This window comes from Oxyura jamaicensis, chromosome 12, assembly GCF_011077185.1.
Source record: "Oxyura jamaicensis isolate SHBP4307 breed ruddy duck chromosome 12, BPBGC_Ojam_1.0, whole genome shotgun sequence".
NCBI classification, from domain to species: domain Eukaryota; kingdom Metazoa; phylum Chordata; class Aves; order Anseriformes; family Anatidae; genus Oxyura; species Oxyura jamaicensis.
The window spans coordinates 12,865,911-12,893,644 of record NC_048904.1 but is presented as its reverse complement, the minus strand read 5'-3'; the positions used below and the strand labels follow the sequence as shown (position 1 = coordinate 12,893,644).

At 52.8% G+C, this 27,734-nt stretch overlaps 2 protein-coding genes across 3 annotated transcripts in view; both read left to right on the top strand.

The window, feature by feature from the left end:
• Window positions 1-3,531: 3,531 nt before the first annotated feature.
• Window positions 3,532-9,094, top strand: FAM3D (FAM3 metabolism regulating signaling molecule D). Its single transcript, XM_035337247.1, has 10 exons — window positions 3,532-3,698; window positions 4,571-4,628; window positions 5,366-5,473; window positions 5,668-5,691; window positions 6,270-6,393; window positions 6,610-6,668; window positions 6,879-6,929; window positions 8,198-8,282; window positions 8,455-8,581; window positions 8,755-9,094. Exons 2-10 carry the CDS (start codon window positions 4,616-4,618, stop codon window positions 8,842-8,844), a joined length of 681 nt encoding a protein of 226 aa, XP_035193138.1. The 5' UTR covers window positions 3,532-3,698; window positions 4,571-4,615; the 3' UTR covers window positions 8,845-9,094.
• A 1,962-nt stretch (window positions 9,095-11,056) lies between these two features.
• The window catches only part of FAM107A (family with sequence similarity 107 member A), a 24,071-nt gene continuing 7,393 nt past the window's right edge, over window positions 11,057-27,734 (top strand). The window contains exons 1-2 of one of the 2 annotated variants that reach the window (XM_035337978.1): window positions 11,057-11,420; window positions 20,487-20,550. In XM_035337978.1, the coding sequence (XP_035193869.1) occupies window positions 11,277-11,420; window positions 20,487-20,550 (208 nt within the window). In that variant the 5' untranslated portion in view covers window positions 11,057-11,276. Of the gene's footprint in view, window positions 11,421-20,486; window positions 20,551-21,131; window positions 21,648-27,734 lie in introns of those variants that run through there. The other variant, XM_035337979.1, reaches the window with a different exon arrangement.

Below are 27,734 nucleotides of genomic sequence, written 5' to 3'. Positions count from 1 at the left end.
GGGCTGCAGCGGGCAGCCGATGCGCTGCACAACAGCACCACCAATTGCCGTGCCACGAGACGCACCGGCACCGAGCGCCCACCCAATCCTTCTGGCGAGCCAGATTTCCACCTTTGTGCCCAGCACCGGCACCAGGCCTCCTCTCAAGCTTTGTGCCCTCTCAGCGTTTTGCCCAAAGGATCACCGGGATTCCGGTGAAAGCCACGGGATGCGTTATCAGTTTGCTGACGTGACTCACTCTCCGGGTAATGAGACGCTGCTGGCTATAAACCTTGTCCATGTGTGCAAAAGCGAGAGAGAGGTGAATGCCATCACACCCTGGTGTTTATTGCGGGTGAGTAACGCATCCCTAGCACACAGGAAAATGCAGGCTGGTGTTTGACCAGAGAAGTAGCCAGCTGTTTCTATTCCAGGTCCCACAGCTCCCAGCCACCCACAGGGGGCTTCCATGGGGAGGAGGAGGAGGATGTGAGCAGCTCCTCACCCACCAGCTCGCTGAGGGCGATGCCCCTGTGGCACTCACTGCAGTGCTGTGAGCTTGCATCCCAGATTATTCCTTCCCCGGCCTGGTGGCTTTTTGATATCACATCTTTTTTTTTTTCTTTTTTTTTTCTTAATTTCTCTTTTTTCATTCCATGCCAAAGCCTCCTGGTGGAGAGCCTGCAGTTGAGACTGATGTAATTTCATTGCACGGCACGAGTTAATTATTTGCTGAGTCGAGCCCAGGCTAATGCCCCACTCCTGGAGCTAGAAGCATTCCCCAGCATTACTGGTTTCCGTGCCCCTTCTGCTGTGTGCCGCAGTGTGGGGGCAAAATCAGGGACACGGGACAGGACCCAGCCTGCAAGGGCTCCCAGCACCTTGCTTTCAGGGGAACATCCTGGGACCAGCTGATGAAACAGGTTTCTTCATGTTGAAGCAGCGGGACGGAGTGGGGCCATGTGCTGCAGCGCACCAGGGCTTGTGGTGCTTGGGTACAGAGCCGAGCCAGCACTGCCAGCAGCTGAACAAAGCAATAGGAAGAATATTTCCCCGGAAAGGGAGGAGGCTGCGCTGCTTAAGCCCAGACTCACCACAGCTAATGTTTCCTTCCGAGGGCAATAATTACCCCAATGCGAACATCCCCTTTCACCCCTTTTACAGACATCAAACCCTTCCCATCCCAGCAAAGCCCCAGTGGTGTCAGACCCACCACATGTCCCATCAGCAGTGCTGCTGCTGCTGTGGGACTGTGCTGAGCATGGCTTTCAAAGCTCCACCAGAAGCTGCTGGGTTCTCCTTAGTGAAGGGAACAGCAAAGAGAAGGAAGAAGGAAATGGGAACACTTTTGTTTTCAGCTGCCAGGTAAATGTGGTGCAGCTTTGGAAAATTAATTTGTCCTCCAGTGTTAACTGCAGTGCCGGAGTCTTCAGGGAGTGATTGCTTCCTTCAGAAACATAACAATAACAATAAATGATTAAAAAGAAAAAGACCTAAATCCATACCTACAGTTAACTCGGGACTCCATCAGAGTTCAGGACTGTTTCTGGATAAATAAATGCTGATTTGAGAAGGAAGCCTGCAGCCTCTGGCACAGGAACAGCAGCCAAGCAGAGCCGGGGCTAGCAGGGTTCCTGCAGGCGCACCCTGGGGCAGGGGGGGACACTGCCGGGGGGGGGGGGTCCCAGCAGAGAGGTGAGGACCAGGGGGTGCTGCGAGGCAGGGAGGGCTGGGGTTTGATCTCTGTTTCAGGCTTACAGAGGGACCAGATCCTGCTGTTGCACGGAGTGGCCAGCACAGGACTTTGGCTGCGGTCCTGCTCCTGGGCATAGCTTGGCCCCACGGCCCCACGTCCTTCTTGGCTCCTGCAGCCAGATCAGGGCCTCACCCTGCCCAGCTGCCAACTGGCACGGGGGGGGGGCTTCAGCCATAAGGCAGCTCTCGAGTGGCTTGGCAGATGCAGCCAAGCATTTTTATGAGCTGAGGAATTTATGAGCCCTCTGGCAAGCATCCCCCTCCTGGTGAGTAACTCAGCAAAGCGCAGTCAGGTAGACTCTTTCTGAGGGTAAAAACGGCATCGTGGCATTCCCCATCCTTCTGCACCAGCCCCCATGATGTGGGCCCGCATGAAGTTTCGCAGGAAAACCCCTGTTTTTCAGAGCAGTGACGCCCAGGGTGCAGGCATGAGTGACATCTTAGAGCCGCCTTCCCTCTTGGGAGCCACAGCCCCATCCCTCTTCTCCACCCCAGGCTAAAAAGCAGGCTCCTTCTTGGTCAGGGACATGTCAGGAGAGTGGCACATATGGGGTTTGTTCACCCGCTGTGTCCCAGCAAAGGCCCCAGGCTGAGGGTGCTGGCAGGAAGCAGGCGGCACCGCAGCCTTGAGCAGGCTCTGGGTGGAGCCCAGGCCTTAAAACGTCACGGAGCTCATTAGCAATATTTGCAGGAGAACCTTTTTGTTCCCCGAATGGTTTTTAAGCAAATAGGCTTCAGGTTTATTAGACAAATAACTCTGGTTATCACCCACCTTCCTCCACGGCTCCTTCCCTTTCTCCCTCTCCTCTCTGGCAGACAGCAGAACACAGTGTTTTTTCCAGCACAAGAAGAAGAAGAAAAAAAAATCAAAATCAATCCAAACAATTAAAAGAGAACATAATAGGAATCCCAGGAGAGGGCTGCACTCTTGTAATGCAATCAGGTTCCATCAATTTCACCACCAAGGGACTTCACCCAATAAATTTTATCTGGGATTAAGGTGAAAATAAATAGCCCAAATAAATAAATGACTTCCCTAAAGTGGTAGTGTTTATCGGTTTATTTTTCCATTTCTCTCCCTCTACAATGAGATCAATACGTGCATAGCAAACTACAAGTTTGGCAAAGCGCTGTGCACCCAGCCATGTGCCCCTGCCCAAGCTAGGACACAACGGGGCCATTTTGCAAAACCGATAAAGTTTTGCCCCACCCTCTGTGTCCAAATCATGGCCCAGGTCTGAAATGGTCGCCATCTCCGGGCTTTACCCATTGCGTTTTTGGGGAGCTCAGCCAGCTCGGAGTGCAACCCAATACCAACTTCCAGAACTTGTGACTCAGAGAGGGGGATTTCAGGGACACGGAGCCATCGGGCTGGGAAGGGACAGGACAAGGTGGCGTGGGGAAGGGCTGCGGGTGAAGCTTCCCTCCTGCTACACAGATCGCTTTTGTCCTTGTTTCAGAGCCTGCCCCCAACCCCCTGTGGTGTTACTTCTACCTACCCCAGGGTGCTGGGGAGGTGAAGGGGGAGCATCCCGCCCGGGGTGCTGCATCCATCCCACCCAGGGGGACACAAGGGGACAAGGCACTGTGGGGGTGAATTGTGTGGCCATAGGCATTTTCCCTGAACACAGGCACTGGGAGGAGACGCAGAGTGGGGCTGGGCAGGAGACAAAACTCTTCTTTCCTTCCTCATGACGCAGGAACCTGAAAGCAACTTTCAGCCCAGCCCTGCTACAACCCATTGCTTTTTATTTGCCCTTCAAACAGGAAAAGCAACTCTCAGTGTAGCTCTTTTACAGATGCTCTATGCCAAGCCCCGCTAAAAGGCTGCTTCAGCTGACACCAGCCTCTTAGCTCTAAGCACACAGGTGCTAAGCACACACCAGAAGGCGAGACTTTGCCTTAGAGTACCAGGACGGTTTCCAGGACAGACGTGCACCACGCTGTGACCCAAGATTTCGAAGGTAGGAGTGGGTCCCCAGGGGTGGCAGTGCTGTCCCCTCCATGGGGGATGCAGCAGCAGAGACAAGGGTGGGCTCGGGTAGGAAATGGTTTGTGCTCCCACTGCAACTGCTCCCAATTCACGTGGGTGAGAACACTGCACTGTCTGGACAAGGGGAACCATTTCTGCTCAGTCTGGGAATTGCTCCCAAACCATGCTTCTCAGTAGAAATGCCCACAGCTGCATCACCATTGCCCCAGCACTGATTTTGTATATGTGGGGGACATAGGTGTCAGCTCATCAATGGGACAGATGTAGGCACAAAACCAGCCCTTGGTACTGTGTGTGTGTGTTTTTTTGTGTGTGTTGGTTTTTTTTATTTCCTTCACTTTCTGATTAGAAGATTTTGCTCCTGCAGGTGTCTGACCACACAGCCCCAGCCTCAGGCTGTCAGTGGCATTTTGCAGCCAGTCACCAGTATTTGAAATTTACCATGCATCATCCCAGAAGGAAATGCAGCAGGACTGTGATTGCAGATGCACTACTTGTGCTCTTGCTTTTCAGCAGAATATGAAAGAGTGAGTTAGGGAGGAAATTGCAGTTCAGGAGGCAGTAACGTTGAATGGCAGGGAATAACCCAGAGTATGCAAAACCAAGCCAGTTTATTGACACCACTTGCTCTAATGTGCTGGGACTTTGCAACATCAGGGTGGGACCACGCACGTTCCTGACAGGAATTCCTGCGTCTATGGTTTGCTTAGTTACTGATCTTAGTTACTGGTAATAATGCTTATACGTGCTAAATATTCCTGACAGAGCAATTAATTTTTCACCTAATATTGGTCTGGTTTTCGTGGATTACAGCCATGCTTCATGGTATTTCTCCTTGCTCAGGGTGAAGTGTGACCTGCGGCAGCCCCCTTGCTGCATTCTCCCACCATGAGGGTGGCAGGTAAGGATGAGGACAGACATTTGCTTTTCACAGTCCCATCTTCTATGGCTCTTTATGCTGATTTCTCATTTGCATGGCTCCTTTCAAGCCCAGCTACCCTGACCTTCCCTTCCAGTGTCACAAAAAAAGGGCCTTTGTATAAGCATCAGGTTTTTACAATATTTGTGTAGATTTCAGCCTGTTGTATTTTTCCCAGTGAAACTCTCTGAGGCTGAGATGAGATGGCTATTGAGGGGTTCCTGCTTCCATAAGAGCCATTCAGCTGCAATATAAGTGTATTTTTCTACCCTGTTTCCATGCAGGACTGGAACGTTTTGCTCCGATGAGTGTTGCTTTAAAGCCAAATGCCAATCACATTTGTATTAGCAGCTGCTCGGCTGTAGCTAGTGACTAATTGGGGGACAGCAGCTCTCCCAGCGCTGGGAACATAGGAAATATTTGGATTTACATAGCTTTCTAACTAATTATCAGATTTACTTCAATGCAGAGAGGAGCATTAACAGTGCCTCCCAGTAGAAGGGCAATGCATATCAGAGTATCGCCACTCACTCTGGAGACATTAATTAAGAGATCAGAGTCTTTACAGAGGATGAAAAAAAGAGTGTTAGCTGCCTTCCCGTGACACACAGGTCACCCCGTGCATGGGGAACCTGGGGACACATGGACCAAGTCCCCACGAGCCCCTGGGGATATTCCAGCCCTGACCCACTCTCACCATCTCGTCTCCCACCTGGCAGGCATCATCCGGTTCCTGGCACTGTTTGCCATGCTCCTGGGCTGCTGGTTCATTGTGCAGACATACTTCGAGCACAGCGGGAGGTCCATCAGCCTGCGGAGCTGGCTGGGTGAGACTGGGAGCATGCGGTTGGTCCTGGGTTGGGGCTGCATCCCCCAGCTCCAGTTATCCTGGCACAGAGGGGACAGAGCGGTGGGAAGCTGCTCTGGGGTAGCCAGCTCCAGGGATGCTCGCAGCCATGGGGAGAGGGTTTGGAGAGCCGGCAGCTCTTGGGGTGTCTGACCTCTCCTTTGGTGTCCACAGGTGCCACCAGCAAGCCCAGGAGCAGTGAGTACCACTCTTGTCATTGTCTTCATTGCACAACACTGCCCCGGGGCTAAGGGCGATAGTGGAAGCGTGATAGCTGCTCTTGAGGGTTCCTTTCTCAAGGCAAATTTCCCAGCCTCCCAATGTGGAGAAATTTCATTACTGCACATAGCAGCGATGCCTTGGGCAGGCAGAAACACCCCCGGGCCACGTGCTGTAGGAAGTGACTGAGGGCCCCACGCAGGCAGCAAGGCCCCAGGCCCCACCCCAGTTGAGAATGGGGAAAGTCAGGGCAGGAAATCCACAAGGGAAAGGCTGTGAATGGGTGCCAGTGCCGAGCGCTCCCTGGCACATGCCCTGTAGCATCTGCCTTGTGCACCCTCTGTTCACACGCAGAGCAATGCCTGACACAGGCTCACCAATCCCACCCCAAACCCCATCACTGTAAACCTCAAACACACAGCTGGCCCCAGCCCCAGGACAAGGCTGGCCCAGCCATTGCCCCCACAGCACACCCCGACAGCGGCCACCATGCCCCAGCACCAGCCCTGAGGCTGTGGCCACTGTCCCCCTGCCTGCAGCTCCTTCCTCCCTTGCAGGCCAGCAGGTGCCCCGGCACAAGTGTGGGAACCAGCGGAGCTGCCCCACCAACCATTTTGCCTTCAAGATCATCAGCGGCGCTGCGAACGTGGTGGGACCCTCCATCTGCTTCAACGATGAGGTGTAAGCAGCTCGGGATGGGGCAAAAAAGCGGCCACGGCTTGAGCAGGGCCAGCTCAGCCTCTGCGAAGCAGGCTGATGTTTATGGTCAAACAAAATACAGTTTTCTTTGCTACCAGGCCTGGGGATGTTTCAGTCTGCCACATCCCCATCACACTGCTTTACAAGCACCTCCAGGGTGTCCCTGCACTCACTGGTGGTCTCTGCTTTCCTTCCCAGCCTCATGAGCAACGTGAAAAACAACATCGGCAGGGGCCTGAACATCGCCCTGGTGAACGGTGAGTTGGGCAGGAGGCACGGCTGGGGTCCCTTCACGGCCCGGGAGGGAACAGGGAACCAGGGCTGGTGGCCTGGCAGCGTGTTGGGCTTTCTGGACAGCCAGGTTTGGGGTGTCATCAACCAACACATTAGTGCAGGGCTGGGACCCAAGTGAGCTTCTCTGGGAGACTCAGCCTCACTGTGCTCTGTTTTGAATTTCAAATATTCAGGAACAAGCGGGCAGCTCCTGAAAACAGCCTCCTTTGACATGTACTCCGGAGGTAAGCATGGTGGTTTTGGTGCCTGTCAGCTCGCACCCAAGGTTCACACAGGCACTGCAGCCACCAGCACTTCAGCGGCTCTGTTGTGTATTTAGCGATAAAGTCCGATGGACTTTGACCAGCTTGCTCTGGTGGGTGGTGTAGGCACGGCTTCGCCGAGGTCCATGGGCCTTGTAATGCACCTACGTCTGAGCTGGGCTTCTCGCTCCTTTTCCACAAACATAAAAGCCTGAAAAACAAAATTCCACTAATCCAAATAAACCAGGACTGTAGAGGCCTGAGAGAGGCTGCTTTTTGAATTCAGTTACACCTATCCCGACATGTTGTGGCTTTCACCTTCCTTTCGAGTGCTCGTGGTGGGAAAGCAGCTGCCTGTTCCCTGCCTTGCCCAGGGGGCAGCAACCAGTGTGAGGCAGGCACGATGCAGGCCCCAGCCCCAGCAAGGCTGGGCACGGGGAGCTGAGCAAAGACCTCGTCCCTGCCCTCCGGGCTTCAAACACTTTTCCTACAAGCCAAAGATGCTCTGTGCTCGGCAGCACTCACTCATGGCCTGGTTGATAATCCCACTGTTCTTGCTATTACTGAACCCCAAAGTTATGGCAGGACCTCTCAAAATCACATACTTAAGCAAACCAACAAGGTGCTTTTGATTTACCCTTTGCCTTTTGAGCCTTTCCAGGGACCTTGTGTTTTTGTCACCCCTTGTGTTTTTGGTTGTGAAACCCATACTTAGTAACCCTGGGGTTTTAAGAAGAAACACCAGCACCATGAGATTTTCAGCAGGCTTTGTGAGTGAGACCCTGCTGCGAGCAGTGCTCAGGCAGGAGGCAGCAATCGGCTCCTGTGCCACTAGATGGGGCATTGGACTCGAGCATCCCGCGCCGCAGATGCAGGATGAGGAATAATTCCTGCAATGCAGCCAAAGCTGCTACAATGAGGCAGGCAACTCTGCAGCCCTGCCTGCCCGAAACCCAGGCTCGTTCCTTGTGTTGGGAAGTTAATTCACATTTAATGAGGTCTCCCAGCTAGTGAGCAACATTTAGTACCAAATTCTTCCTGCAGTTATGTGGCAGCAGGAAAGCATCAGGTGCTTCAGGAGAGCCCAGCTCTGGCCATGAGCGCAAAAGACAGGAATGCCACATCTAACAGACCATCCCTCCCCATGCCCCCGACCCCAAACACTGACTATCCCCAGCACTATTAGGGTATTTACCACTGACCGTGCACATCTGTGCTAAACCCCTTTTCCTAATGCTCCCCTTTCCCAGATGTCACACAAGTGGAGACCTTCCTGCAAGAGATCAAGGATGGCACTGTCATACTGGTGGCTACCTACGATGATGCTGCCACAAAGTGAGTTTGTCCCTGGCAGCAATGCCTGGCTGCCCCAAAACCAGCAGCTGGGCTGGAGCTGGGGGTGCTGCTGCCTGCTCCTCTCCTGCAGCCACATGTTGCCAGCAACAGCACGGGGGCAGGAGGGAAAAGCCACCCAGCACCACTCTGATTACTTCTTCCCCTCTCTTAGGATGAATGACAAAACACGGAAGCTTTTTTCGGCATTGGGCAGCAGCTACATAAACCATCTGGGATTTCGGGACAACTGGGTCTTCTTAGGGGCAAAAGGGCTGCAAGGCAAGAGCCCCTTTGAAGAGGTATGTGGCCCCATCTGCTACCAGCTCTCACCCTCTTTGTAGCACGTCTCACCCACCTGTCTGCAGAAGATATTGGCCAGCAATGTTATCTGCAAGCTTGTCATGCTGCAAACTTGCCCCATACCATTGACTAATTTTCATCTATTAATTTTCTCTCTCATTTTCTCCTGTAGCACATCAAAAATGACCAGAAAACAAATAAATACGATGGCTGGCCTGAGCTGCTGGAGATAGAGGGCTGTGCCCCCAAGAAGCAGGATTAGCAGGGACGCACTGGTGGCACGCCTGCATGGACCCCAGCAGGGTCCCATGGGGACACCAGCTCCCTGGACTCTCTGCAGACCCCCAGCCACGCAGCCCAGCGGTGGCTGCCTACTCCCAGGGACCAGCATTTTGGCACGGGGACACGCGGTGCTTGGAGCAGCGCTGTACAAGCAGCCACAGCATGCAAGTAAGCAAACACCCAGCCAGGCTCCAGCCGAGCTACCCTAGTCCATGGTCAGTTTGGGGTATTTTATTTTTCTGTCTTCAAACCAAAAACTTTGTAAGAGGTTTTCTAGCTGTTTCTTAAATAATATATATAATTATGAAACATTACCTTCTTGCTTCTATTTTCAAGCATAATCCATCCTTTTCCGTCAAGCACAGCAGTGCCAGGCCCTCTACCACATGGCACAGGTATGCTCTGGCCCAAGTGGTTTCCACTGCCAGCCCCTTTCTGTCCCCTACAGCCACAACAAGGCCAGGCAGCCGCAGGGATGGCTTGCTGCAATGCAGGTCAATATTTGCAGACCAAAATGTTTCTCAGTCCAGCCAGGCAGAGCCCCGCGGGCCCCAGTCTGGTGCAGTTCCAGCCAGGAGGTGCTGGGGGAGCAGCTGTTCCCAACTCCTGCCTGGGTTACCCATCATCATGGATACATTTGCAGCATAAAAGGACTTTAAATTCCTTTGGTTTTATCTGTTTTTTGCCCATTCTTTAAAGCAAGCCAGTGGTAGTGCAGGCAGCATGGGGGGAACATTTCTGCTGGAGCTGTGTGGTGTGACACAGGGCTATCGGGGACAGCCTCCTCCGCCCGCAGACAGCAGGGCTTGCCCCAGCACAGCTCCTAACTCGCAGCTCGCAGCAGTTACCTGAGCCCACGGGTCACCCCAGGGGGAGCAGGCAGAAATGGGGAGCGCAGGTAGGACAAGGGATGCTGTAAGGATGAAACCTTGGATCCAAAACCCAACGCCACCATCCCAAATCAGCAAGGCAACAGGTTTTCCCTAAATAAAGAAAAATCCTGAGCAAAACTGAAACAAAACCCCTGAACAACCATCCCAGCGGAATTCCCCAATAGCTGTAGTATTTTATCCAAGCTTATCCTCCCGCACTTTTAATGTGCACCTGACCACGCTGCGGGAAGCCTCCACCATAAATCGATCCCTAAATCTGCTGCAGCAGCAGTGGTTAATCCCAGGCGCTGAATCATCCATACCCACAGCAGCAGCGAGAAATAACACAGCGTAGCAGACACAACAGCCCTCACATCACACAGCCCCGCTGCACTGCCAGCATAAATATGCCAACTATTTTAAGCCCCCTCAAAGGATCTAGATTTGCTTGTAAGCCAAGCTGAAAACAGCCTAAAACCCATAAAGGCTGCTGCAGAGGGTAAAGCAGCACCAGCATCAGCTAGAGCAGAGAAAACAAGCAGCCCCTTTCAGCTTCGGGAAACTCTGCCTGGCCCTTTGCAATGTACACTATTTTGGCTTTAAACCAGAAGCCTTTCTAAAGGAAATCTATGTTTCAGCATCCTACAGACAGTTATAAGTAGCTCTGAGTCCATTGCTGAGCAGTTACTAAGGTACACCACAATTTTGGATAAATAGGGAGAGATAAAGTGCAGCTCCTGTGTGACCTTCAGCAGCAGCCAGGGCTCTGAAGAGCCATTCCTGCCAAAGTTAGTGCACCCTGGTATATAAATCAGAGCTTTTCAAAGGCCCCAAAGATTACTGGGGGGAAGGGGCCAGTTATAAATATGACTTTAAGTGCCATAATTATTTAGCAAATTTAATTTGCTTGTTTTTTAAAAAAGATTTCAGAGGTGGTGGATGCAGGGACAGCAATCCCCAGAGGAGTTGTTTTCTCAGTGCCCCAGCATTTGGAAAGCTGCATTGCTGCAGAGTTGGGCTCAGTGCCCACCTGGACAACCACTGTGCCCCCCTCCCCCGGTGCCGCGTCCCCTAGACGTCAGCAGACCTGAGCCTGGGCTAACCCAGGCTCACCAGGGGCATCAGCAGGAGTAGGTCTGCAAAATCAGCGATGCCTCAGGAGCCAAGAGCCAGGATGCAGGTGGGCAGCACAGGGGCTGTCCTGCCTTATTTTTAGGGTACCGATTTATTTCAGCAAAGCACCAAAGAACCAGCTGGGAAGGATGCCACGGGCAAGGACCGACGGGTGCTGGGGCCCCGCGGCCGGGCGAATCCGCGTCCTGTGACATCTTGCCCTGTCAAGTGCAATTACTGTAATCTTCCACAGCCTCTCAAAATACGGATCCTGGCTTAGAAACCGGGCATCCGCAGCATGAAAGCTGCCTTTGTGCCCAGGCAGAGCCTGGGTGAGCGCCAGCCGTGAGGTGCACGAAGAAAATGAGTTCTCCACGTGCTGGGAGAAGGGAGGAAAAGCAAGCCTTCCCGCCCGGCCCCGCTGCAGATGGGCTGGAGCTCAGCTCCCCACGGTGGCAGCCGGGGCAGAAGGAGCTGCGTGGTGGTCTCCTGTCCCCCTGGGCGTAGCAGGGCCGGTGCCCGCAGGGCGCTGCCGACGTGCCGGACCATGGGAGCGACCCACGGGAAAAAGGTAATTGGGAGGTTTCATCGCGGGCTGAAGTGGCGGTGGGTTTAGGAAGAAGGCACCGTCTGCTCACGTGTGGCTTGTTTTGCCCCGTGCGTGCTAAGGCGATGACAGAAGCTGGGGATTAGGGGGAAGGGACCTGCTCTTAAGTAATTCCACCTGATGGGCTCAGCACTGGGGCCCAGCCAGGGCTTTCAGGACAGCGAGGAGAGGATCAGAGCATGGTGCTAGGATCAGAGCATGGTGCTAGGACGAAGGTTGATTTTCTGGGGAGAAATGTCTGATTGCATCCATCAGCCTGCAGGCTGCGTGCTGCAGATGCGGCACAGAGCAAGCCCCGGTGCTACACCTGCAGCCCAGCCTTGGCCCCACTCCCCATCACTGCGCTCCTGCTCCTAACTGACTCATACCAGGGGCGAGCAAACTCCCCTGCAGCATGGGGCACTCGTCTTGCTGGCACAGGCTGCATTCCTGATATCCCCGGTGAGAAACTCCCTGGAGGTCAGAGCTGTACCCAGCACCCCTGCAGCCCCCGGAGACACCCTGTGCATGTGCCTTGTGACTCCCCAAAGTATTTTTGGGGCCGTGAATGGCTGCCAGCTCCTTCCTGAGGCAGGGGTAAGCTGGGCAGGTCCTGGCAGCACCACATCCATCTGCTCTCCTCCAGATGCCCAAGGAGAGTGGCCACAGAGCTGTGAAAGGAAGCGAGGCTGTAAGGGGACACAGACATGTGGAGGTGGATGGAGATAGCCGTGCTGTAGATGTCATTAGGTGTCACTTTGCTTTCACTTCTGATGACGTCCATGCTTGGAGAAGCGTCACCACATCTCCAGGTGTCACCACCATGTGCTTGGGCTGCTCTGCTCTGGTGTCTAGCTCCTCTGCAGCTTCCCTCCCAGCTCCCTCCCAGAAATGCCCTCATACACCACACTAGGTCAGGAAAAACTGGCAGGTCTTTCTGTTTGAGTTTCTTACCCAATCTTACTCAGATTACAAGACACTGCTTTAAGAATGTGTATTCAAGTTGTCAAGAGCAATACCAGGAAGATGTTCATGCTTTCACCTTGTCCAGACTCGAGCAGCAGCCATCAGACTTATGATGTCCTACAGGCTTCAAGAAATTGAAATTTCTGCTCTCTCCGTTTACCTTATATCAGAAACTGCAAGTGAAATGTAAATGAAAATCCCTCAAAGAATAAGAATTAGGCTAGGACCCCAATTAGAGACAAGCAGCACCCAGTGGCCCAAAACTGTCACCAGCTCTTCATCCGTCTTAACCCAGATTCTCTCCCAATTGAGGGAAAATGAACCAACCCCTAGCTTGAAAGTCCATGAAATTGCATTCCCATTATCTTAGGGAAACATCTCCAGCAGTTACAGTAACTGGAGTAGAAGACTTAGTTGTACCTTTGATTTTAAGCAATGCTCAGCATTTAACAGCACACAGTCCAGCAGGGACAGCAAACCCCTCAGGGCTGGTAAACACCTGAATGTAAGATAGGAAGGAATAAAACAAAGCTGGAGTGATCTTGGCCCCTCTCACACTTCTGCAGAGCCAAGGCAGTAATAAACTTGCAGAAAAGCTTTGAGGAGTTAGCCTGCGTGCCGTGGGAAACTGCTCCAGCGCCTGATTTAGTGAGAGCTTGTGAACCAGTGAGAGAAAAAACCTCCCAGCTTGGCCTCCTCGTTGATGTTCATGGCAGACACAGTCAGTGCAGGGCAGACAATTTGGGGTGATGATCCCCAGCCACGGCGAGCCAGGACTTTGCCACAGCAGCCCTGGTCCTCCCCTGCACCTTTCAGCATCCCCAGTCCTGCCCCAGAGCTGGGGCTTCCCCCGGGGAGGGCTTTGGAAGTGGGCTCTGATCTTCCCCTGAGCAATAATTCAAGAGGGCCAGGAGCAGCAGTATGGCTCTAGCAAACACCAAGCCCATCCCTGAGGACCTTGTCTCACGTTGTCCTGGCCAGCGCTCCCAGCACCCAGAAGGAGAACCAGGGCTAGCGAGGGACCAGCAAACATCAGTCTGTTTTCCTGGACCTCAGAGAACTGCCAGCTACAGGGGGTGTCGCTCACATCCCCCCCATTTCCCCGCTGCCCATCAGAGGTGCGGATGCTTCAGCTCAGGTCTGCGGCACCCCCGGGACTCTGGATTAGGGCAGCCCCCCCAGCAGGGGCCGAGCTCAGCCTGCAGCTCATCCCCAGCCCTCTGCTCACGTGGCCGTGACCTCTGGGCCTTGGCGCGCTTGCAGGGCATTGCTGCAGCCAGGGAAATAAGCTGGTTAGGTCAGGCTTGGCTCGGAGCCACCTGCTTGGTGCTCCCAGCCCAGCCCCGCTGCACTCACGGCTATCTGTGCCATCCTCCCGATGGCTTTTGCCTGGTATTGAACAGGCTTCAAAACCTTCCCCAGAGCTCTCCCTTCTCTGGAGCAGCTTCCAGGGATGGGCAGGAAACCTCCACTTCCCCCTGAACCCCTCACAGAGGGTGCATAGAGGGGACCATGGGGACCGGGGAGCGGGACTGGGGCCAGTGCTGCCCCATTAGCAGTCTGGGCAGTGTCCCTTTGAAGCTCCAAGCACAGCAGCCATCCAAGGGGTTGGCAGCAGGGGATGTGGAGCGCAAGGCAATCCCCTGCTCCACAACAAAAGGGACCGGAAAGGTTGCCAGCAGGGCTCCAAGGACATTTGTCCTTTCAAAGGCTGCGGCTGCTCCCAAAAACCTATTCTGGCAACATCACCATTTCACAGTGCCCTGCCTGGGTGCTTCAAGGAGCCGAGGCATCTCAGGGTGCTGGTGCGTGCCCGCAGGACCCTCACTGCTCTGCACAGCACCAGCCTCTCCTCACTCCCCTCTGATCCCAACCAAACCCTCCTTGGAATACCCCGGAACCACAGCCTCCCTCAAAACAGCTCCTGGGACAGCCAGGGTTTGCACATCGGCCATTTCCCCAGGGAAAGTTTTTTTGTCCCCAAATTCCCAAGAGTGTCAGTTTACACTAATGTCAGATGAGCCGAGATTAGGAGAGCTTTACTCTGCTGCTGGTTTAAAACAACAAGAGGCAGCATGCCAGCACCAGGGAGAGCCCTGTTTGGCAAAGCAGCACCTGGCTGCCCACACTGGAAGCCGGAGCTGGGAAGCCATCCCCTAAAACCCTCCGTGTGCACTGCAGGGCTACGGGACAGCACCCCTGGGGGCTGCAGGTGCTCCCCCAGCCTGGCCTTCTGCCATCACACACCCTGCGTGAGAAGTGCACACGTAGCTGCACTTGATAGAGTTTTCTCACCAGAAATAGCACGCTATTCACGCGATACCAGAGGTGAAGGGGCTACAAAGAAAATTAAAAAAAAAAAAAAAAAAAAAAAAAAGCGCTATGTTACAACTTTAAAAGTCTGTGGTGTTAGATGAAAGCTCTGAATGGATGAAAAATCTGGTTCTCACCAGCTTGGAGACCCTTATCCCAACTACAAAAATCCTGGGCCCTTATTTTGGAAAGTGCAGAATCAAGTTGGGAAAACAAGAGGAGCTGTGTCTGTGGCTGGCAGAGGAGAGGTTTATAATGAGAAGGAAAAGGGCTGCTCCATGCCAGGTGCAGCAGAGCACGGGGAGCAAATGGCCACAAAGGGACCAGCATGGTGCCCATCCTGGCACGGTGACACTGATCACACAAGGCCAAAGCAGGCAGCCCCAGGTCCAGTTGTTTTGTGGCACTGGCCCCAGGAACAAGTCCAAAAATCGGATGGCAATTTGGATCTGTGATACCTTGGTGTCCTGCAGCATCACACTGCTCGGGGGAAGGATTTACCATGTGCTGCCTGCAGTTAGCATTGGTTCAGAGGGATGGGAGCAAGAGATGATGACTTTGTACACCAGAAAAGTTCCTAAGCACCTAACGACAGGGGGAAGATATTGATGAAAAGCCCATTTCTAGGCAAAATTAACACATTCCCAGAAAATAACAGCTGAGGCTTATCAGGTGCTTCAAACAACTTCAAGCTTCATCTTCCGTGTGATACAGCACAGGCCAGGGCAGGGGAGCTAGGGCTGGTCCCAAAAGCTCCACAACACCCCTCTCCCTTTAAGGTCTCATAGGTGGAGACAGCTGGGGGCTCTGATTAAGCACAGACACTGCTCTGGGCTTTGGTAAAGGAGAGGGAAATAAAATGATGTGATAGCAACCCTCCTGGGGTGCAAAGTGCATGGGAACAGGTGTCTGCACCCCACACCCTGTCCTTGTCCTCACTGCATGGGTGTCCCCATATGGTGGCTCTGACCCGCAGAGCTGGCTGTGCTCTGCAGGGAAGGTCTGTGCTGTGCCGCTGGGAAGGAGTTTTTCACCAACTCAAGCCAAAAAAATATACAGAAAGACTTGTCTGGCAGTGGTGGTGGCTGGCACGGTGGTGCTCGCCATCTCCAGCACCAGCTTGAGCCGCAGAGGAGCTCAGCATGATTTGGGGCACTCAACGCAGCGCAGAGGGAGGAGACCAGGAAGATCTCTGCATGGAAATGCAGCAGCTGCCAGGTTTGGGATGGCTCAGTGGTCCTCAAATAGAAATGGATTAAAGCAATTAAAGGCTTTGCTACTTTGCTGCTTCCTTATGCTCCAGGGGGTTCGCTTGAGCAGCACCTGCTGCTTTCTCATAACGCCTGCGATAACAGGGACGTTTTGCCTCTTCCCCTGCTGCCTCCTCCGTTCGCAGCCCAGCGGGTGGCATCTGCCCTTGCTCCAGGTAGCAGCCAAACCTCCTCCCTCATGGCCCCTTCTCTCCTGCCCCCATTCCTTACAAACCCCATTTTCCCAAGCTAACGGGTTACAGCACTGTCCTTGGCCCCTAACCTGCAGTGCCTGGGTGTGACACAGAACAATGCCACCACATCTGGCACAGCAGCACAAGTAAATGTCCCTGTCACTCCTGTGGCATAAGCCTCACGGTCTGCAAAACCCCATTCTTCAAGGCTCTTTAGCATTTCTTAATGGTCTCTCCGCAGCATGACAGCAATTCGTTCCAAAACTGTCGGAGCCCCTTTGTGCCAGTGACTGATGCTCTCCCCGTGCAGTCAGTGGCGGCCCCAGAAATAGCAGCTCTGTCCTCCATGACATCAGTGGTACCAAACCTACTGCACGGGGCAAAAATAAGCTCTTGAGGCAGGTTAAAATAATGGTTCGTTACAGCAGAAGTGCTGCTAACAGTGCTTGGGCAAGCGATGGAGGTATTGATGACAGATAGAGGGGCTAGAACTGGGCTCTGCACATGGCAAGGCCCCAGGGCAAAGAGCTCTGAGCTGCAGGGGACAGGTGCCTCAGGGCCAGAGCAAGGCATCAGGTCTGGGGGGACCATGCTGATGGGTGGATGGACACATGGCTCCAGTCTGTGTTGGGGAGTTGCCAGGAGCCCCCCGTGCCCTCGGGGGCCTGAGCCCGGCCACTACTCATGCTCATTAGTCTGTAGGAAGTGCTCAGCCGAGGTGTGGGCAGGAGCAGGCCTTGCTCCCAGGCTGCTGCTGGCCCACATGAGCTCCTGGTGCCATGTTTGTGGGCAGCCCCTGAAACCAGCCTTGTTGCACCACTTCCCCCAGCTGCGGGAGGGCTGGGCCTGCCTTCTGGGACCGTCCCAGCCAGCGGTGTTTGTGACAGGCACACAAAGGTCAGCGCAGCACTCGTCTGTGTCAAATTGTGTTGTCTTTATGAATAAAATAACACGAAGGGCTATTCGAGGCATTTGAAGTTTTCCACTTGACTCGGCAGCAGAGTGGCCACCTGGCCAGCATGCCCCGAGAGCAGCATGGGCACAGCAGGGTCGGATCCGGCTGCCTCCCACAAACCCAAAGCCACAAACCACGGGTGTCCTGCAGCCCCGAGGCTGCTGGTCGCCCTCCTGAGAGTGCCTGCATGTTTCCACTCCCAGCTCTGATCCAACCCAAGAAATGCTGCAGATTTGTGCAGGTCAAAAGACCAGGAATGAAATGTAACACCAATAACTTGATCTTTCTTAAAGCCCTTTGCAACATGATAGTGAGAACAGGCATGGCCATGGCCAGGGACCAGGAGTAACGCAAGCTCACAGCCTGGCTTGGAAAACCTGATCACCCATGGGCAGGCAGGCGTGTGCTGACCAGGACAAGGGTGGCAGGGTGAAGGGCAGCCCTGGTTCACCAAGGTTTGGGCTGTCCCACCTCCCTCCCACATCACTCTCCAGCAACGCTGGGTTCCCAAGAAAGGACATCAAGCTGGTGGCATGGGGACCTTGCAGGGTGGATTCATCTCTCTGTACAATGCCATGAACTTCGTGGAGAGCAGGGAGCTGGGTTGGAGCAAATCCTCAATGCTGTGGGAGCTCAGAGGTGCCGCAGCCAGTGCAGGCAGGTTTTTCATCCAAGCTCTGAGCTCCCCACATTTAGCAGAGAGCCCTGCCATGACATGGGCAATTCAGTGGCTCTCAGCTGCTGGCTTGGGAGAGCTGGGATGCACCCGGACACCGACACCTGGGTGCCTGCCAGTCCCCATTGCAAACCCTGCCAAAAGAGCGTTGTGCCACAGTGGGCTTGAGCAGAGGATGGGCAGAGCCAAGCTCCCCATCAAGCATCACTCTGCCCCTGCAAGGCAGAGGAGCCCAAACTGCAGCACTTCCTTAGGGCAGGGCCAGTGGGGAGTAAGCTGTGATGCTAGGTGTTGGGACATGCTGTCCTTTTTCTCTGTGTTTCTCCTTAAAAAAAAAAAAAACACCCCCCGGGGGGGGGGGGGGGGCCCCGATTGTCTCGACAAGCATGTGCACCAGCTTGCTGGATGCAATCAGCCTCGGCACCTCACATGGCAGGACTTTGCAGCAAAACAATCAGCCTGACAGATTTTAGTGCATTTACATCACAGATGGGAAAAAATCTTACTAATCCTCAGAAGTTTCTTCCAGTGGATGATTTCACTGAGGTCTGGATCAGTCCCAGCTGCTGCAAATGAGCACAGATAGAGCAGAATTCAGCAGTAATCTATGAGATATGGGCAACAGCTTACACAATCTCTCAGTGTCCAAGAGCATGTCAGAGACGTTTTCATAAGGAGCACTGGGAACAGCAAGCAGAAGGTATTTGGGGCTGATAGAAAGCAGCAATAGGGTGCAATTCAGCCTATCTCTGCATCTCATGTTTTGTGGCTTCATCACAGACAGAAATGCTGGCTTTGATCTGCCAGCTCGCAATCCGTTGTTTCAGGTCATCACAACTTCCTTCAAAGCCTCTGGGCTAAGCAATGAGACCAGTGAATCAACAGATGTGTTCATTCATCGAACTGGTGTCAGCAGCTGCTCTTACAGCATACAGACAGAGCGCCTCTCTCCAAGCTCACCGACTCAGCAGCAGCTTGGGCAACTTCCAGCCCTGCTGCTGCCTCCCAGAACCAGGTCTGCGGCAGATGCAGATCAGTTCTCAGCCTGGGTGGCATTTCACCCACGTTAATATGTCTTAATCACCATGATCTGATTGCAGCAATTTCTTGCCTAATTCATTAGCTCAGACTTTGGCCATCATGCAACATAGATGCTGTGATGCTGCACCTTAATGGCACCTGTATCAATCTTAACCTGCCTGAAGCCATCCTCCTCTCCCTTTCCAGGATGAGGTCTCTTTTCTCTGACTGCTTTCAACAAAGCACAAACGTGACCCAAAATTACCAGCTATCACCTTTGCTGCAAGTAGATATCAGAGCATCCACGTGTAGGACAAGTTCATTCAGGGAGGCTGGCCTCAAGCTGCAGGAGAGCATCACACCCCTCAGCAGGAACCAGGGAGGAGGATTCCTGCTCAGAGCCAGTGGTTCAAAGTAACCTGTGCCTGAGGAAATGCCACCAGATAATTGCTGTAGGAGTGCTTTGCCTCGCATTGGAGTCAGGGTGATACACAGGAAGTTTGGGAGTAGAATAAACCAATAAAACACAGTACGATGATGATACTTATTATTTACATTACTTTATTGCATTTAACCCCACTTAACAGCCAGGCTAACTCCACCTGAAGTGGGAGGTGTCCATCCTGCAGCAGGAGGGTGAAGCAGTTGCCCCAGCCCTGGGTGACTTCAGCGGGGCCAGAAGTCTGTCCATGGGCAGGGAGCCCAATTACAACCGACAGCAGCACTCCCTGCCACCCACGCTCCCCATCATGAGCTGGGAGTGGAGATTTGATAACGACACTGCGCTCCCCTCAGGCTGTCTGTGGGGCCCAGGCATGGAGGAGCCAGTGCTGGGTACTCACTAGGCATATCTGGGATTTTTTTTTAATAAGAGTAGGCCCAGGGGATGTGTCCACGCAAGCAGGTTGTGTGGTGACACCTCCCAGAAGGAGTGGTGCAGGGATGAGCTCTCTTTGTCACCCCACAGTGGGACACAAAGCCATTTCATAAGAAATGAAGCCTCAATCGAGTCAGCTGGGTGTCTGGAGGAGCCAGATTAATATCACCCTGCAGTCGGCTGCCTTGACACAATAGCCTTCAGGGAGCTGCAGAGGAATACAAAGGCTTCTTGTGAATCCCAGAGACTCAACAGCAGAGGTTAAAATTGCCGACTAATTTAGACAGCAGAGAGAGTCATTGTGCAAGAAACTCCTAGAAAAACAGTTTTGCCATCAGACTGCCTTAGGTTCGGCACGGCAGGTCCCAAAATGCCAAGGCCCAGCAAAGCAGAGCCCTGAAAGTCATGGGCAGTGTGTGGGCTGCAGGGCAGGCTGCAGCCTGGGCAGCTTGTGCAACCACCAAGCCTCTGCTCTGTGATCCCCCTGCTGCCACAGCTCCTGTCTGGAGGCAAAGGCTCTCGGTGACCTCCAAAACGCAACCCTTGCCCAGCCCACGGGTGGTGGGGACACGTGCACACATAAACTCATTCACACACACAGGGGAACGCAGGCCAGTAGAATGCTCTACTCCTGCTTTGAGCCTCAGTGTCAATGAAATGAAAGGAGGTTAAAAATATATAAATAATTTTTTTAAGTCTCTGTTAGCAAGTGGCTGGCAGCTCTTTCTATGTTTCACCCTCTGTTACAGGGCAATACCCAGACAGTCCTTCCCCATTTCCCTCTCTCTCTTTTCTTCCAGAAGGAATATTCCCTGCAGCCCAGGTGTGCCGGTGGCAGTGGGAAGCCCGTGAGTGGTGGTTCGGGTGAGTGTTAGAGCTCCTGCAGCACACGCTGCTGCACGGTGGGGTTTGCAAGATGAGCTGGGGGTCCCTGCACACAGCCAGCACCACTGAGCCTTTTGCTGGAATGTGGGAAGCGCTGGGACAAGGAGAGAAGCGAAAGGTGGAGAGGTGAAAATGAGGGAATAAGGACCCCAGTGCCCATGGCAGCCTGGCCTCTTCCCCTAGACCTCCATAGGGCTTGGAGCATCCTGCAGCGTGGCTGGCAGTGTCCCCCATTTCCCTTGTCCCTTTAGTCTGGATGAAAATAGCTTTGCCCCATCCCTGCCCACCTCCTGGGACCGAAACACTGGGTGAGCTTCTGCAAGCCCGGGCTGACAGCGGGCATGGGGCGATGGGCAGCACCCAGCTGAGAGCCCAAAGGAGCCGCTGGGGCACTTCATCTCCTTCTCCCCCCACCATCTCCACAGCCTCAGGCTCCCCAGGCCAGGACAAGCCCTGGGCAGCAGAACCAGGCTGCTCAGCCCCTTGCGCCGCCCCCCGTGCCCTTGCCCCCGGGACAGCGCAGTGCTGGTGCGCAGCGGGTGTTGCAACGCACTGGGAATGATCACGATAACACGAGCGGTTGCCCTGGTGCCGGGCTTTGCTGTTGCAGTGCTTGCTAAAGAGAGTGGGCGTGCGGCTTCCTCTGGGCCGATCTGATTTCTCCGGGAGCGTGGTTAAGGCACACTCAGGAGAAATCACCCTCCGTGGAGCAGGGACACAACCTCTCGGTGCGCTGAGGTGCCTGGGCAGGCGGGGTGCTGTTTTCTTTGCGGGGGGGGGGGGGGGGGGAAATCAACTAGCTTGTTCCTCACGCCTGGGAAAACATCATCTGGCAACGAAAAGCAAAAGGAGCAAGTTTTGCGGGGCCGTGGGGTCCCTGCGGGTTGGCAGGGAGGCAGCTTCCACGGGAGTCTCCATCCTCACCCGCACCAGAGAGACGAGGCAGGAGCTTTGTGGGACCCAGCCAAAAAGTCCATCAGCGGAAGCGCAGGCGGGCAGAAGCAGCAGCCCCATGTCGTGGGACACGGGGCAGCACGGGGCCACCGGCCTCCCCAGGGCCACGCTGCGGAAATCAGGTAAGCCCAGGGCCCCCCAGCTGCCTTGGGGGTCCCCATGTCCCCATGTCCCCTACCTGCACTTGCTGGGCACGGGCTGCTGAGCCCCTGCCGTGATGTTCTGCACCGTGTGTCTGTTTGTGCACAGGTGACTTTGGACCCTGCTTTAAGTTTGGTTTGGGATATCATGTTTCTGTAGTTCTGCAGTGGCACTTCAGAAGCTTCCCTTCCAAAACAAACCCATATCCCACAGGGAATTCCCCAGGAGAACCCATGCTACAATTTGATGTTCCTGGGGAGGAATTAGGCTGGGCAGGGGGTACTTGCTAGTGTAATCCCTACAGTTCAAAGTGAAACGATTTTCTCTGCATTCCACAAAATACCTTTGAGCTACCTTAAAACATTCATTAATGATTGATGCGTGTCTCTACATAGGTTGGCAAATGCACAGAGCAAATATTTGATGATATATTAAAAGCAAGTTTGCGACATTATCAAGGACTGCTGAGCATCTGTCACTGCTTAACAAAACTAATCGAGCCGTTCCACATGCCGCTTGCAAAAGGCACGGGCAGGCTTTCCTTGGTAATTGTTAACAGAGTGGGATCCCTGCCTCGGCACCCTTGCTTATCACAGTCCAAGGTAATTAAATGAAATTATTAACCAACATGCCCAGTCCCGCCTGTCTCCAGCAAGAGAGGCAGCTGCTGCTGCCTAAACGCTACGAGCATTTCCACCCTCAGCCAGCCAAAACCCGTGAAGAAACTTCCAAGCACTGGAGGGCTCATCTCGCCCCTGCCACCCGGGATCCCTCTCTCGGGGTCCTTTCATACAGGGCAGCTATGGGGTGGCTGTAGCTGGTGGCAGGTGCTCAGCAGGGGTGGGTGGGACTGGGGGCACTGGTGGGACTGGGCAGAGCAGTGGCTGTGCTGGTGGAGAGCTCAGGCTGGACTGGGCTGGTGAGCAGCACTGGCTGTACTGGTGGTGGCACTGGTGGGACTGGTGGCAGCCCCATCCCCTTCATGTCCAGGGGCAGGATGGTGCTGTGGGGCAGCAGGGCCAGGAGATGTGGGGCTGTGTCGTGCCTGTTGGCATCCCCAGGATGATAAAATCTGCAGAGACCGGTGACAGGAAGCAGGGACAGAGCAAGCACAGACACAGCAGGGCCCAACCCCTTGCTCCCCTCACAGGAGGAAGGGCCAGAAATGCTGGCACGTTGCTGCTTTCCCTACAAAGCCACTCATCACTAAGCACTGCTCTTACACCTCTGTTATGGTGGTCTTCCCCTTTCTCACCCTGTGGGGTTCATTTCTGAATTTCAGTGCTGAGCCAACCTGTGGTGAGCAGGTGCCCTGAGGAGTGACCCCATAGCTGGGACCCATTTCCCAGAGCAGCCACATCAAGTTACATTTGCCTCATTGCATTATAAATACCAGAATTAGGCTGGCTTAATTATTTAAAAGCATAGATTAAAAGCAGACAAAGGCTCTTTGCCTCCTTTCTGGAGCACGCGTATCATTCACCGGCGACGCGGTCGCCCAGTGACAGGCAAGGGGAGCGCGCCAGGCCCCTGGGACGAGAGGCTCCTGAGTTGCCAACACAGCAGGAACCACGGGAGAGGAAAACCATAATGAGGATGGGGAGGATGACAAGCAGCATCTGCCAAGCTTTGGGCTTGCCGTATTATCATTATTATTCTCCATGACCAGGGCCAGAAGCCATGGCAGTCATTAATGTGACGGCAGAACTGTTGTTTTGCTCAGGGCATAACAGCGAGACAAGGTTGAGTGTTTCTGCTTCTCAGGTTTGCGAGGCCGGCACAACCCCACCGTGCTTTTCTCACTTGTAAATGTGCAAGGGAAATGCTCAGCCAGCAGAAACACCTGGGTATCCTGACAGCCTTCCTCCCTAGGGGGCTGTGAGCGCAGACAGCACATCACCAGGCTGCCTGTGAGTTTGGAAGGGGAGTCCAAGCAACTCCTGCTTTCCAATACACCCCGCCTGTCGAAGTCCCTGCTCCCAGCTGCTCTATTTGATCCAGTGTCCACACCACGTGTACGGATGCTGAGACACATGGCAGCCAGTGCCCAACACTACCAGCACGTTGCTGCTGCAGGAGCAAGGCAGGAGCGGTCACTGAGGTCCCTCCCAGCAGGAATTCAGCCCTCAGCTTGTAAGGTCAGGACAAGTTGCTTGAAGCCAGCATGGATGAGGGCAGCTCTAGAGCCCCACCAGCCCGTGCTCTTCTATGTTTATAAAGCACTATTAATTAACATCAGGAAAATCGTGCAAGTTGGCACTGCCAAGAATTTAAGAATCTGATATGAAAGACCAACTTCCATCGTAATTCTTTGTAGGACTGAACATACATGACCTCTTCTGCTATGACTCTGCAGTGGGATAGGCCACAGGGCCAAACTCCAGCTCCACCTTAAACATGGAAATATCCTGACCACAAACAGACATTGTTTATAACCATGTTTATAATCCTTAAAGCAAGAAGAGGATCAGGAGCTCCCAAGGGCTGCCTGAGGGGAGGAAAGGTTGGGAACCTGATCCTCAGGAGAGGAAGGCTCCTTGGGGAGCAAACAGGATGAATCCATGGTGAGAAATGGTGGGGCAGCCATGCCCATACAACAAGGCTTAGATCCTGTAAAGATAATACATATGTGCCGACCCCAAGATCTTTGTACCCCTGAAACCAGCTCAGAAATCTTCCCTCTGCTCCATTTCTTCCCACTGTGGGTTCATCCACAATATATATATAAATATATATATATTTCTAATTCTTTCCCATTTTGAAATCTTTCTCCCATATCATAACACAAACCGCTCTGCACTGATGTGCTTAAGAGGATCTCAGCAACATGAAGAAAGTTTTGTTTGGAGTTATTTTTAAGAAAATGCTAATTTTACATGAGATGAGGCGTTTAAAGGAGATGAGCTGAGTGCTGGGGGCAGCTGATGGCACTGCAGGGAGCTGCTGCATCTCATGTTTGCTCTCTGGCAGACACCACTCCGTGGCAGTTCAGAACAGAAACATCAAGTTCTTGGGCATGGCAAAAAATCTCCTGAAAAGGGAAGATTTCCCACTGTTGCAGGCAGATGTGTCATGAACTCAGATTATTTTGCAGTTCCTGTTACTCGCGCAAATAGCTTGAAACTAGCTTTGCCGACCTGTATTAAGCATGATGGTTTGCAGCCCCATTCCTTGTGGGATGCGTGTGACCAGCTTCTTTCAGCAACCCATCATTAATCTGCTGGTTCTCTTAAAAAAATAAATAAATAAATAAATAAAAAGTATTCATGAACAAATTCCAGGCAGTCAGAAAACCATAGGCTACCGTTTTAAGTGACCATTTCAGCCCAGGAAACCTCAGGTCAGTGGTTCTGCAAACCCAGACCTGGGGGCTTTGAGCTGGAAGTCTGCATTTTTTCTCCTGTTTCATCTCTTCCAGCAATTACCAGGATTTCACGGAATTACGAGCAAGAACCACATCTGGCCCTGGCTTCCATTCCCCGAATAATGCTTTCTGCCTATTTTTACGTGGATGACATTTCACGGAGCCTCACTCTCTGCCCAGAAAGGGATTCCCATAAAATATTTTTAACAAGAGCAGTTTGGCCATTTTCTGCCGCTATTGAAAAAGCTCTCCCTAGATGCTCTTGTTGGGAAATCAGTTCTCAGCAGAAATAAGTCTGCAAACACTTCAGATGGTGGAAACTCATTGACTGAAAACACTCAATTTTCTCTCCAATCCCTTCTGTACTTTCCCCCTGGGAAGGGCAGCTGGAGCCGGGCAGACGGAGCAGCACCCTGGTTGCCAGCCCTGCCCGGGGCTGATAATCCCCTTACAACATTCCTGGGGATTATTTTCATCCTGGCGGCTGGGAGCAGCACAGGCTGCGTGGCCGCAACACAGAGGGGCAGCCTCACAGAGACAAGTCGTTAAATCCTAAATAAATGCTCTGTGGAGAACATCTCCGAGCCCCAATCCCAAATACAGCAGCAAGAGAAGCGCAGCTCAGCCCCAGCAGCAGTGCCAGCCCCTGGGCACGAGCATCCCTGTCCTCTGCAGGAGCAGGCTTGGAGCTTTGTCCTCCCAGTGCCCCAAGCAGCACACCACATTTTACACTCCTTGAGGGTATATTTAAGGTGTTATTTGCGACATTCAGGTTTTCAAAGGCATTTAATGTCTCTCCAAAACTGTTATGCTCTTTCCCAAAAGACTGAGGCCAAGCATAATCAGAAGTGGAAAGAATTTGGGCCAGAATTGCAGACTCACAATTTTATCAAAAGTCTTGAGGAACCAGGGGATTTATAAGGATTTCCAGGAACCTGAGCTTTGCTTTAAATCAGAGCAGACCAAGCTATTAAAAAATAATTTTCCTCCTCCAGGCAGTCCCACGACCAGGCACAGGCCAGGGAGGGGGGTGCTGGGTTTCCAGCACCTCCAAGAATGCTGAACATCTCCCGTGGGGTCTCCCAGAGAGAGGTGAAGGCTGGGAGCTCATTTCACAGCCATGGCTAGGAGAGGAGCTGCGCCATGCCTAAGTCCAGAGATGTGCCAGCAGCCCCAGCCTCATCATTCAAAATCTTGCTTTGTACATATAGAAAGTCACTTGGAAATGAAGCTTTCCTAGAAAGCCTTGGGCTTCTAGAAATAAGGAAGGGGAAAATATTTAAAAGCAAGCAAAACAGTAAATTCATTGAAGCAAATACAGCTACTTTTTAAAAGCCACAGTCCAAAGCAGATCTATTTGAAAGGTCACGCTGTCTTTCCGAGTACAGCAGAGGGTGTCAAAAATGCACATGCTTTTTTTTTGTTTATATCTTGCCAAGAACAATATAAAAATGTCTAACACCTAGTGCCGATTTATGTTGGTGGCCCAGGAGGTGCCAGAGCTGAGGCTTGTTCATTGATCTACAGCCGAATCATGCAAAAACAGACATCCTGCTGTAAATCCACCAGAGAGACCTGGTTTGATTTACACCTCCAGCACTATAAATAATGACAAAACACAGTCTGATAGCAGTCTGTCTCCCCATACACGGGTATGAATTACATCAGGTCTCGAAGATGACAGATCTACTGCAGGAGGAGCATTTTGTCCAGGGTCCCTTTTTGCTTGCAGAAAGCATGTCCTGTCCTTACTCCCAGCACAACCCCAAGCTGTGCTTCAGGTCCCACTGTTTTGTTTTTGTTTTTCTTTTTGTGTTTTTGTTTTTTAATGGTCAATGCAAATGCAGGCATTCCTTAAATTTTTCCACACTAAGGTCTTGTAGTGACTTAAAGTGCTGTTCCTGGAGGGAGGTTCATGGCTCCTTCCAGCGAGCTCGGCACACACAGTGTGAGATAAATCCTCATGTGGGTGCCTGCATGCCCGTGGGCACATCCAGAACAGAGATGGCCAAGCTAAAAGCTGCCTGCAGTGTCCTGGCCCCTGCAGCATTGTTCTGCTCAGGCAAATTACACTCCTTGCGAGGACTTCTGCATGCTGATTTACCAGCTGCCTGGGCAGAAACACTTCCAGCCTACCTCAGTTCCTCCCACTCTTTCTTTCCCAACATTTCTCCAGTTGCACCAGTTTCAGGAAAAATCCCTCCATCTACCTTTGGTAAATAGGTTGATTTTTTTTTTTCACTGCTGCTTTCCACAAACCTCAGCCATGCAGCACATATAAATAGCCACATTCTCCAATTCAAACCCTCCAAGCTCGCCATGGCACTGCCCCAAAATTCTGCAAAACCAAGGGGTCCCCAGGGCAGGGGGTCCCTGATTGTCCTGGGGGCATTTCCAGATGAAATCCCTGTTGTGCAGGCAGCTGACCAACAGTGGTGCTCCTATTAAAAACCCTTGGTATTCTTTGAAATTTACTTGTTTTGTTAGAAGAATAAAGCCACCACTTTGTCATTGGAAATGGAAGCTCATCTATTTTATTCACACCAAAGCAAACCTTTGCTTTTGTACCTTCCTTTCTTATCCTTTCCCTGCCTCCTTTCCCGTGGAAAAGAAGACTCCCAAAAGGGAAGAAGTAGGAGAACAAACTGCAGCAATTTTACCCCAGTGAAAACACCATGTGCTTTCCACTGTTCAAAAACCAGCT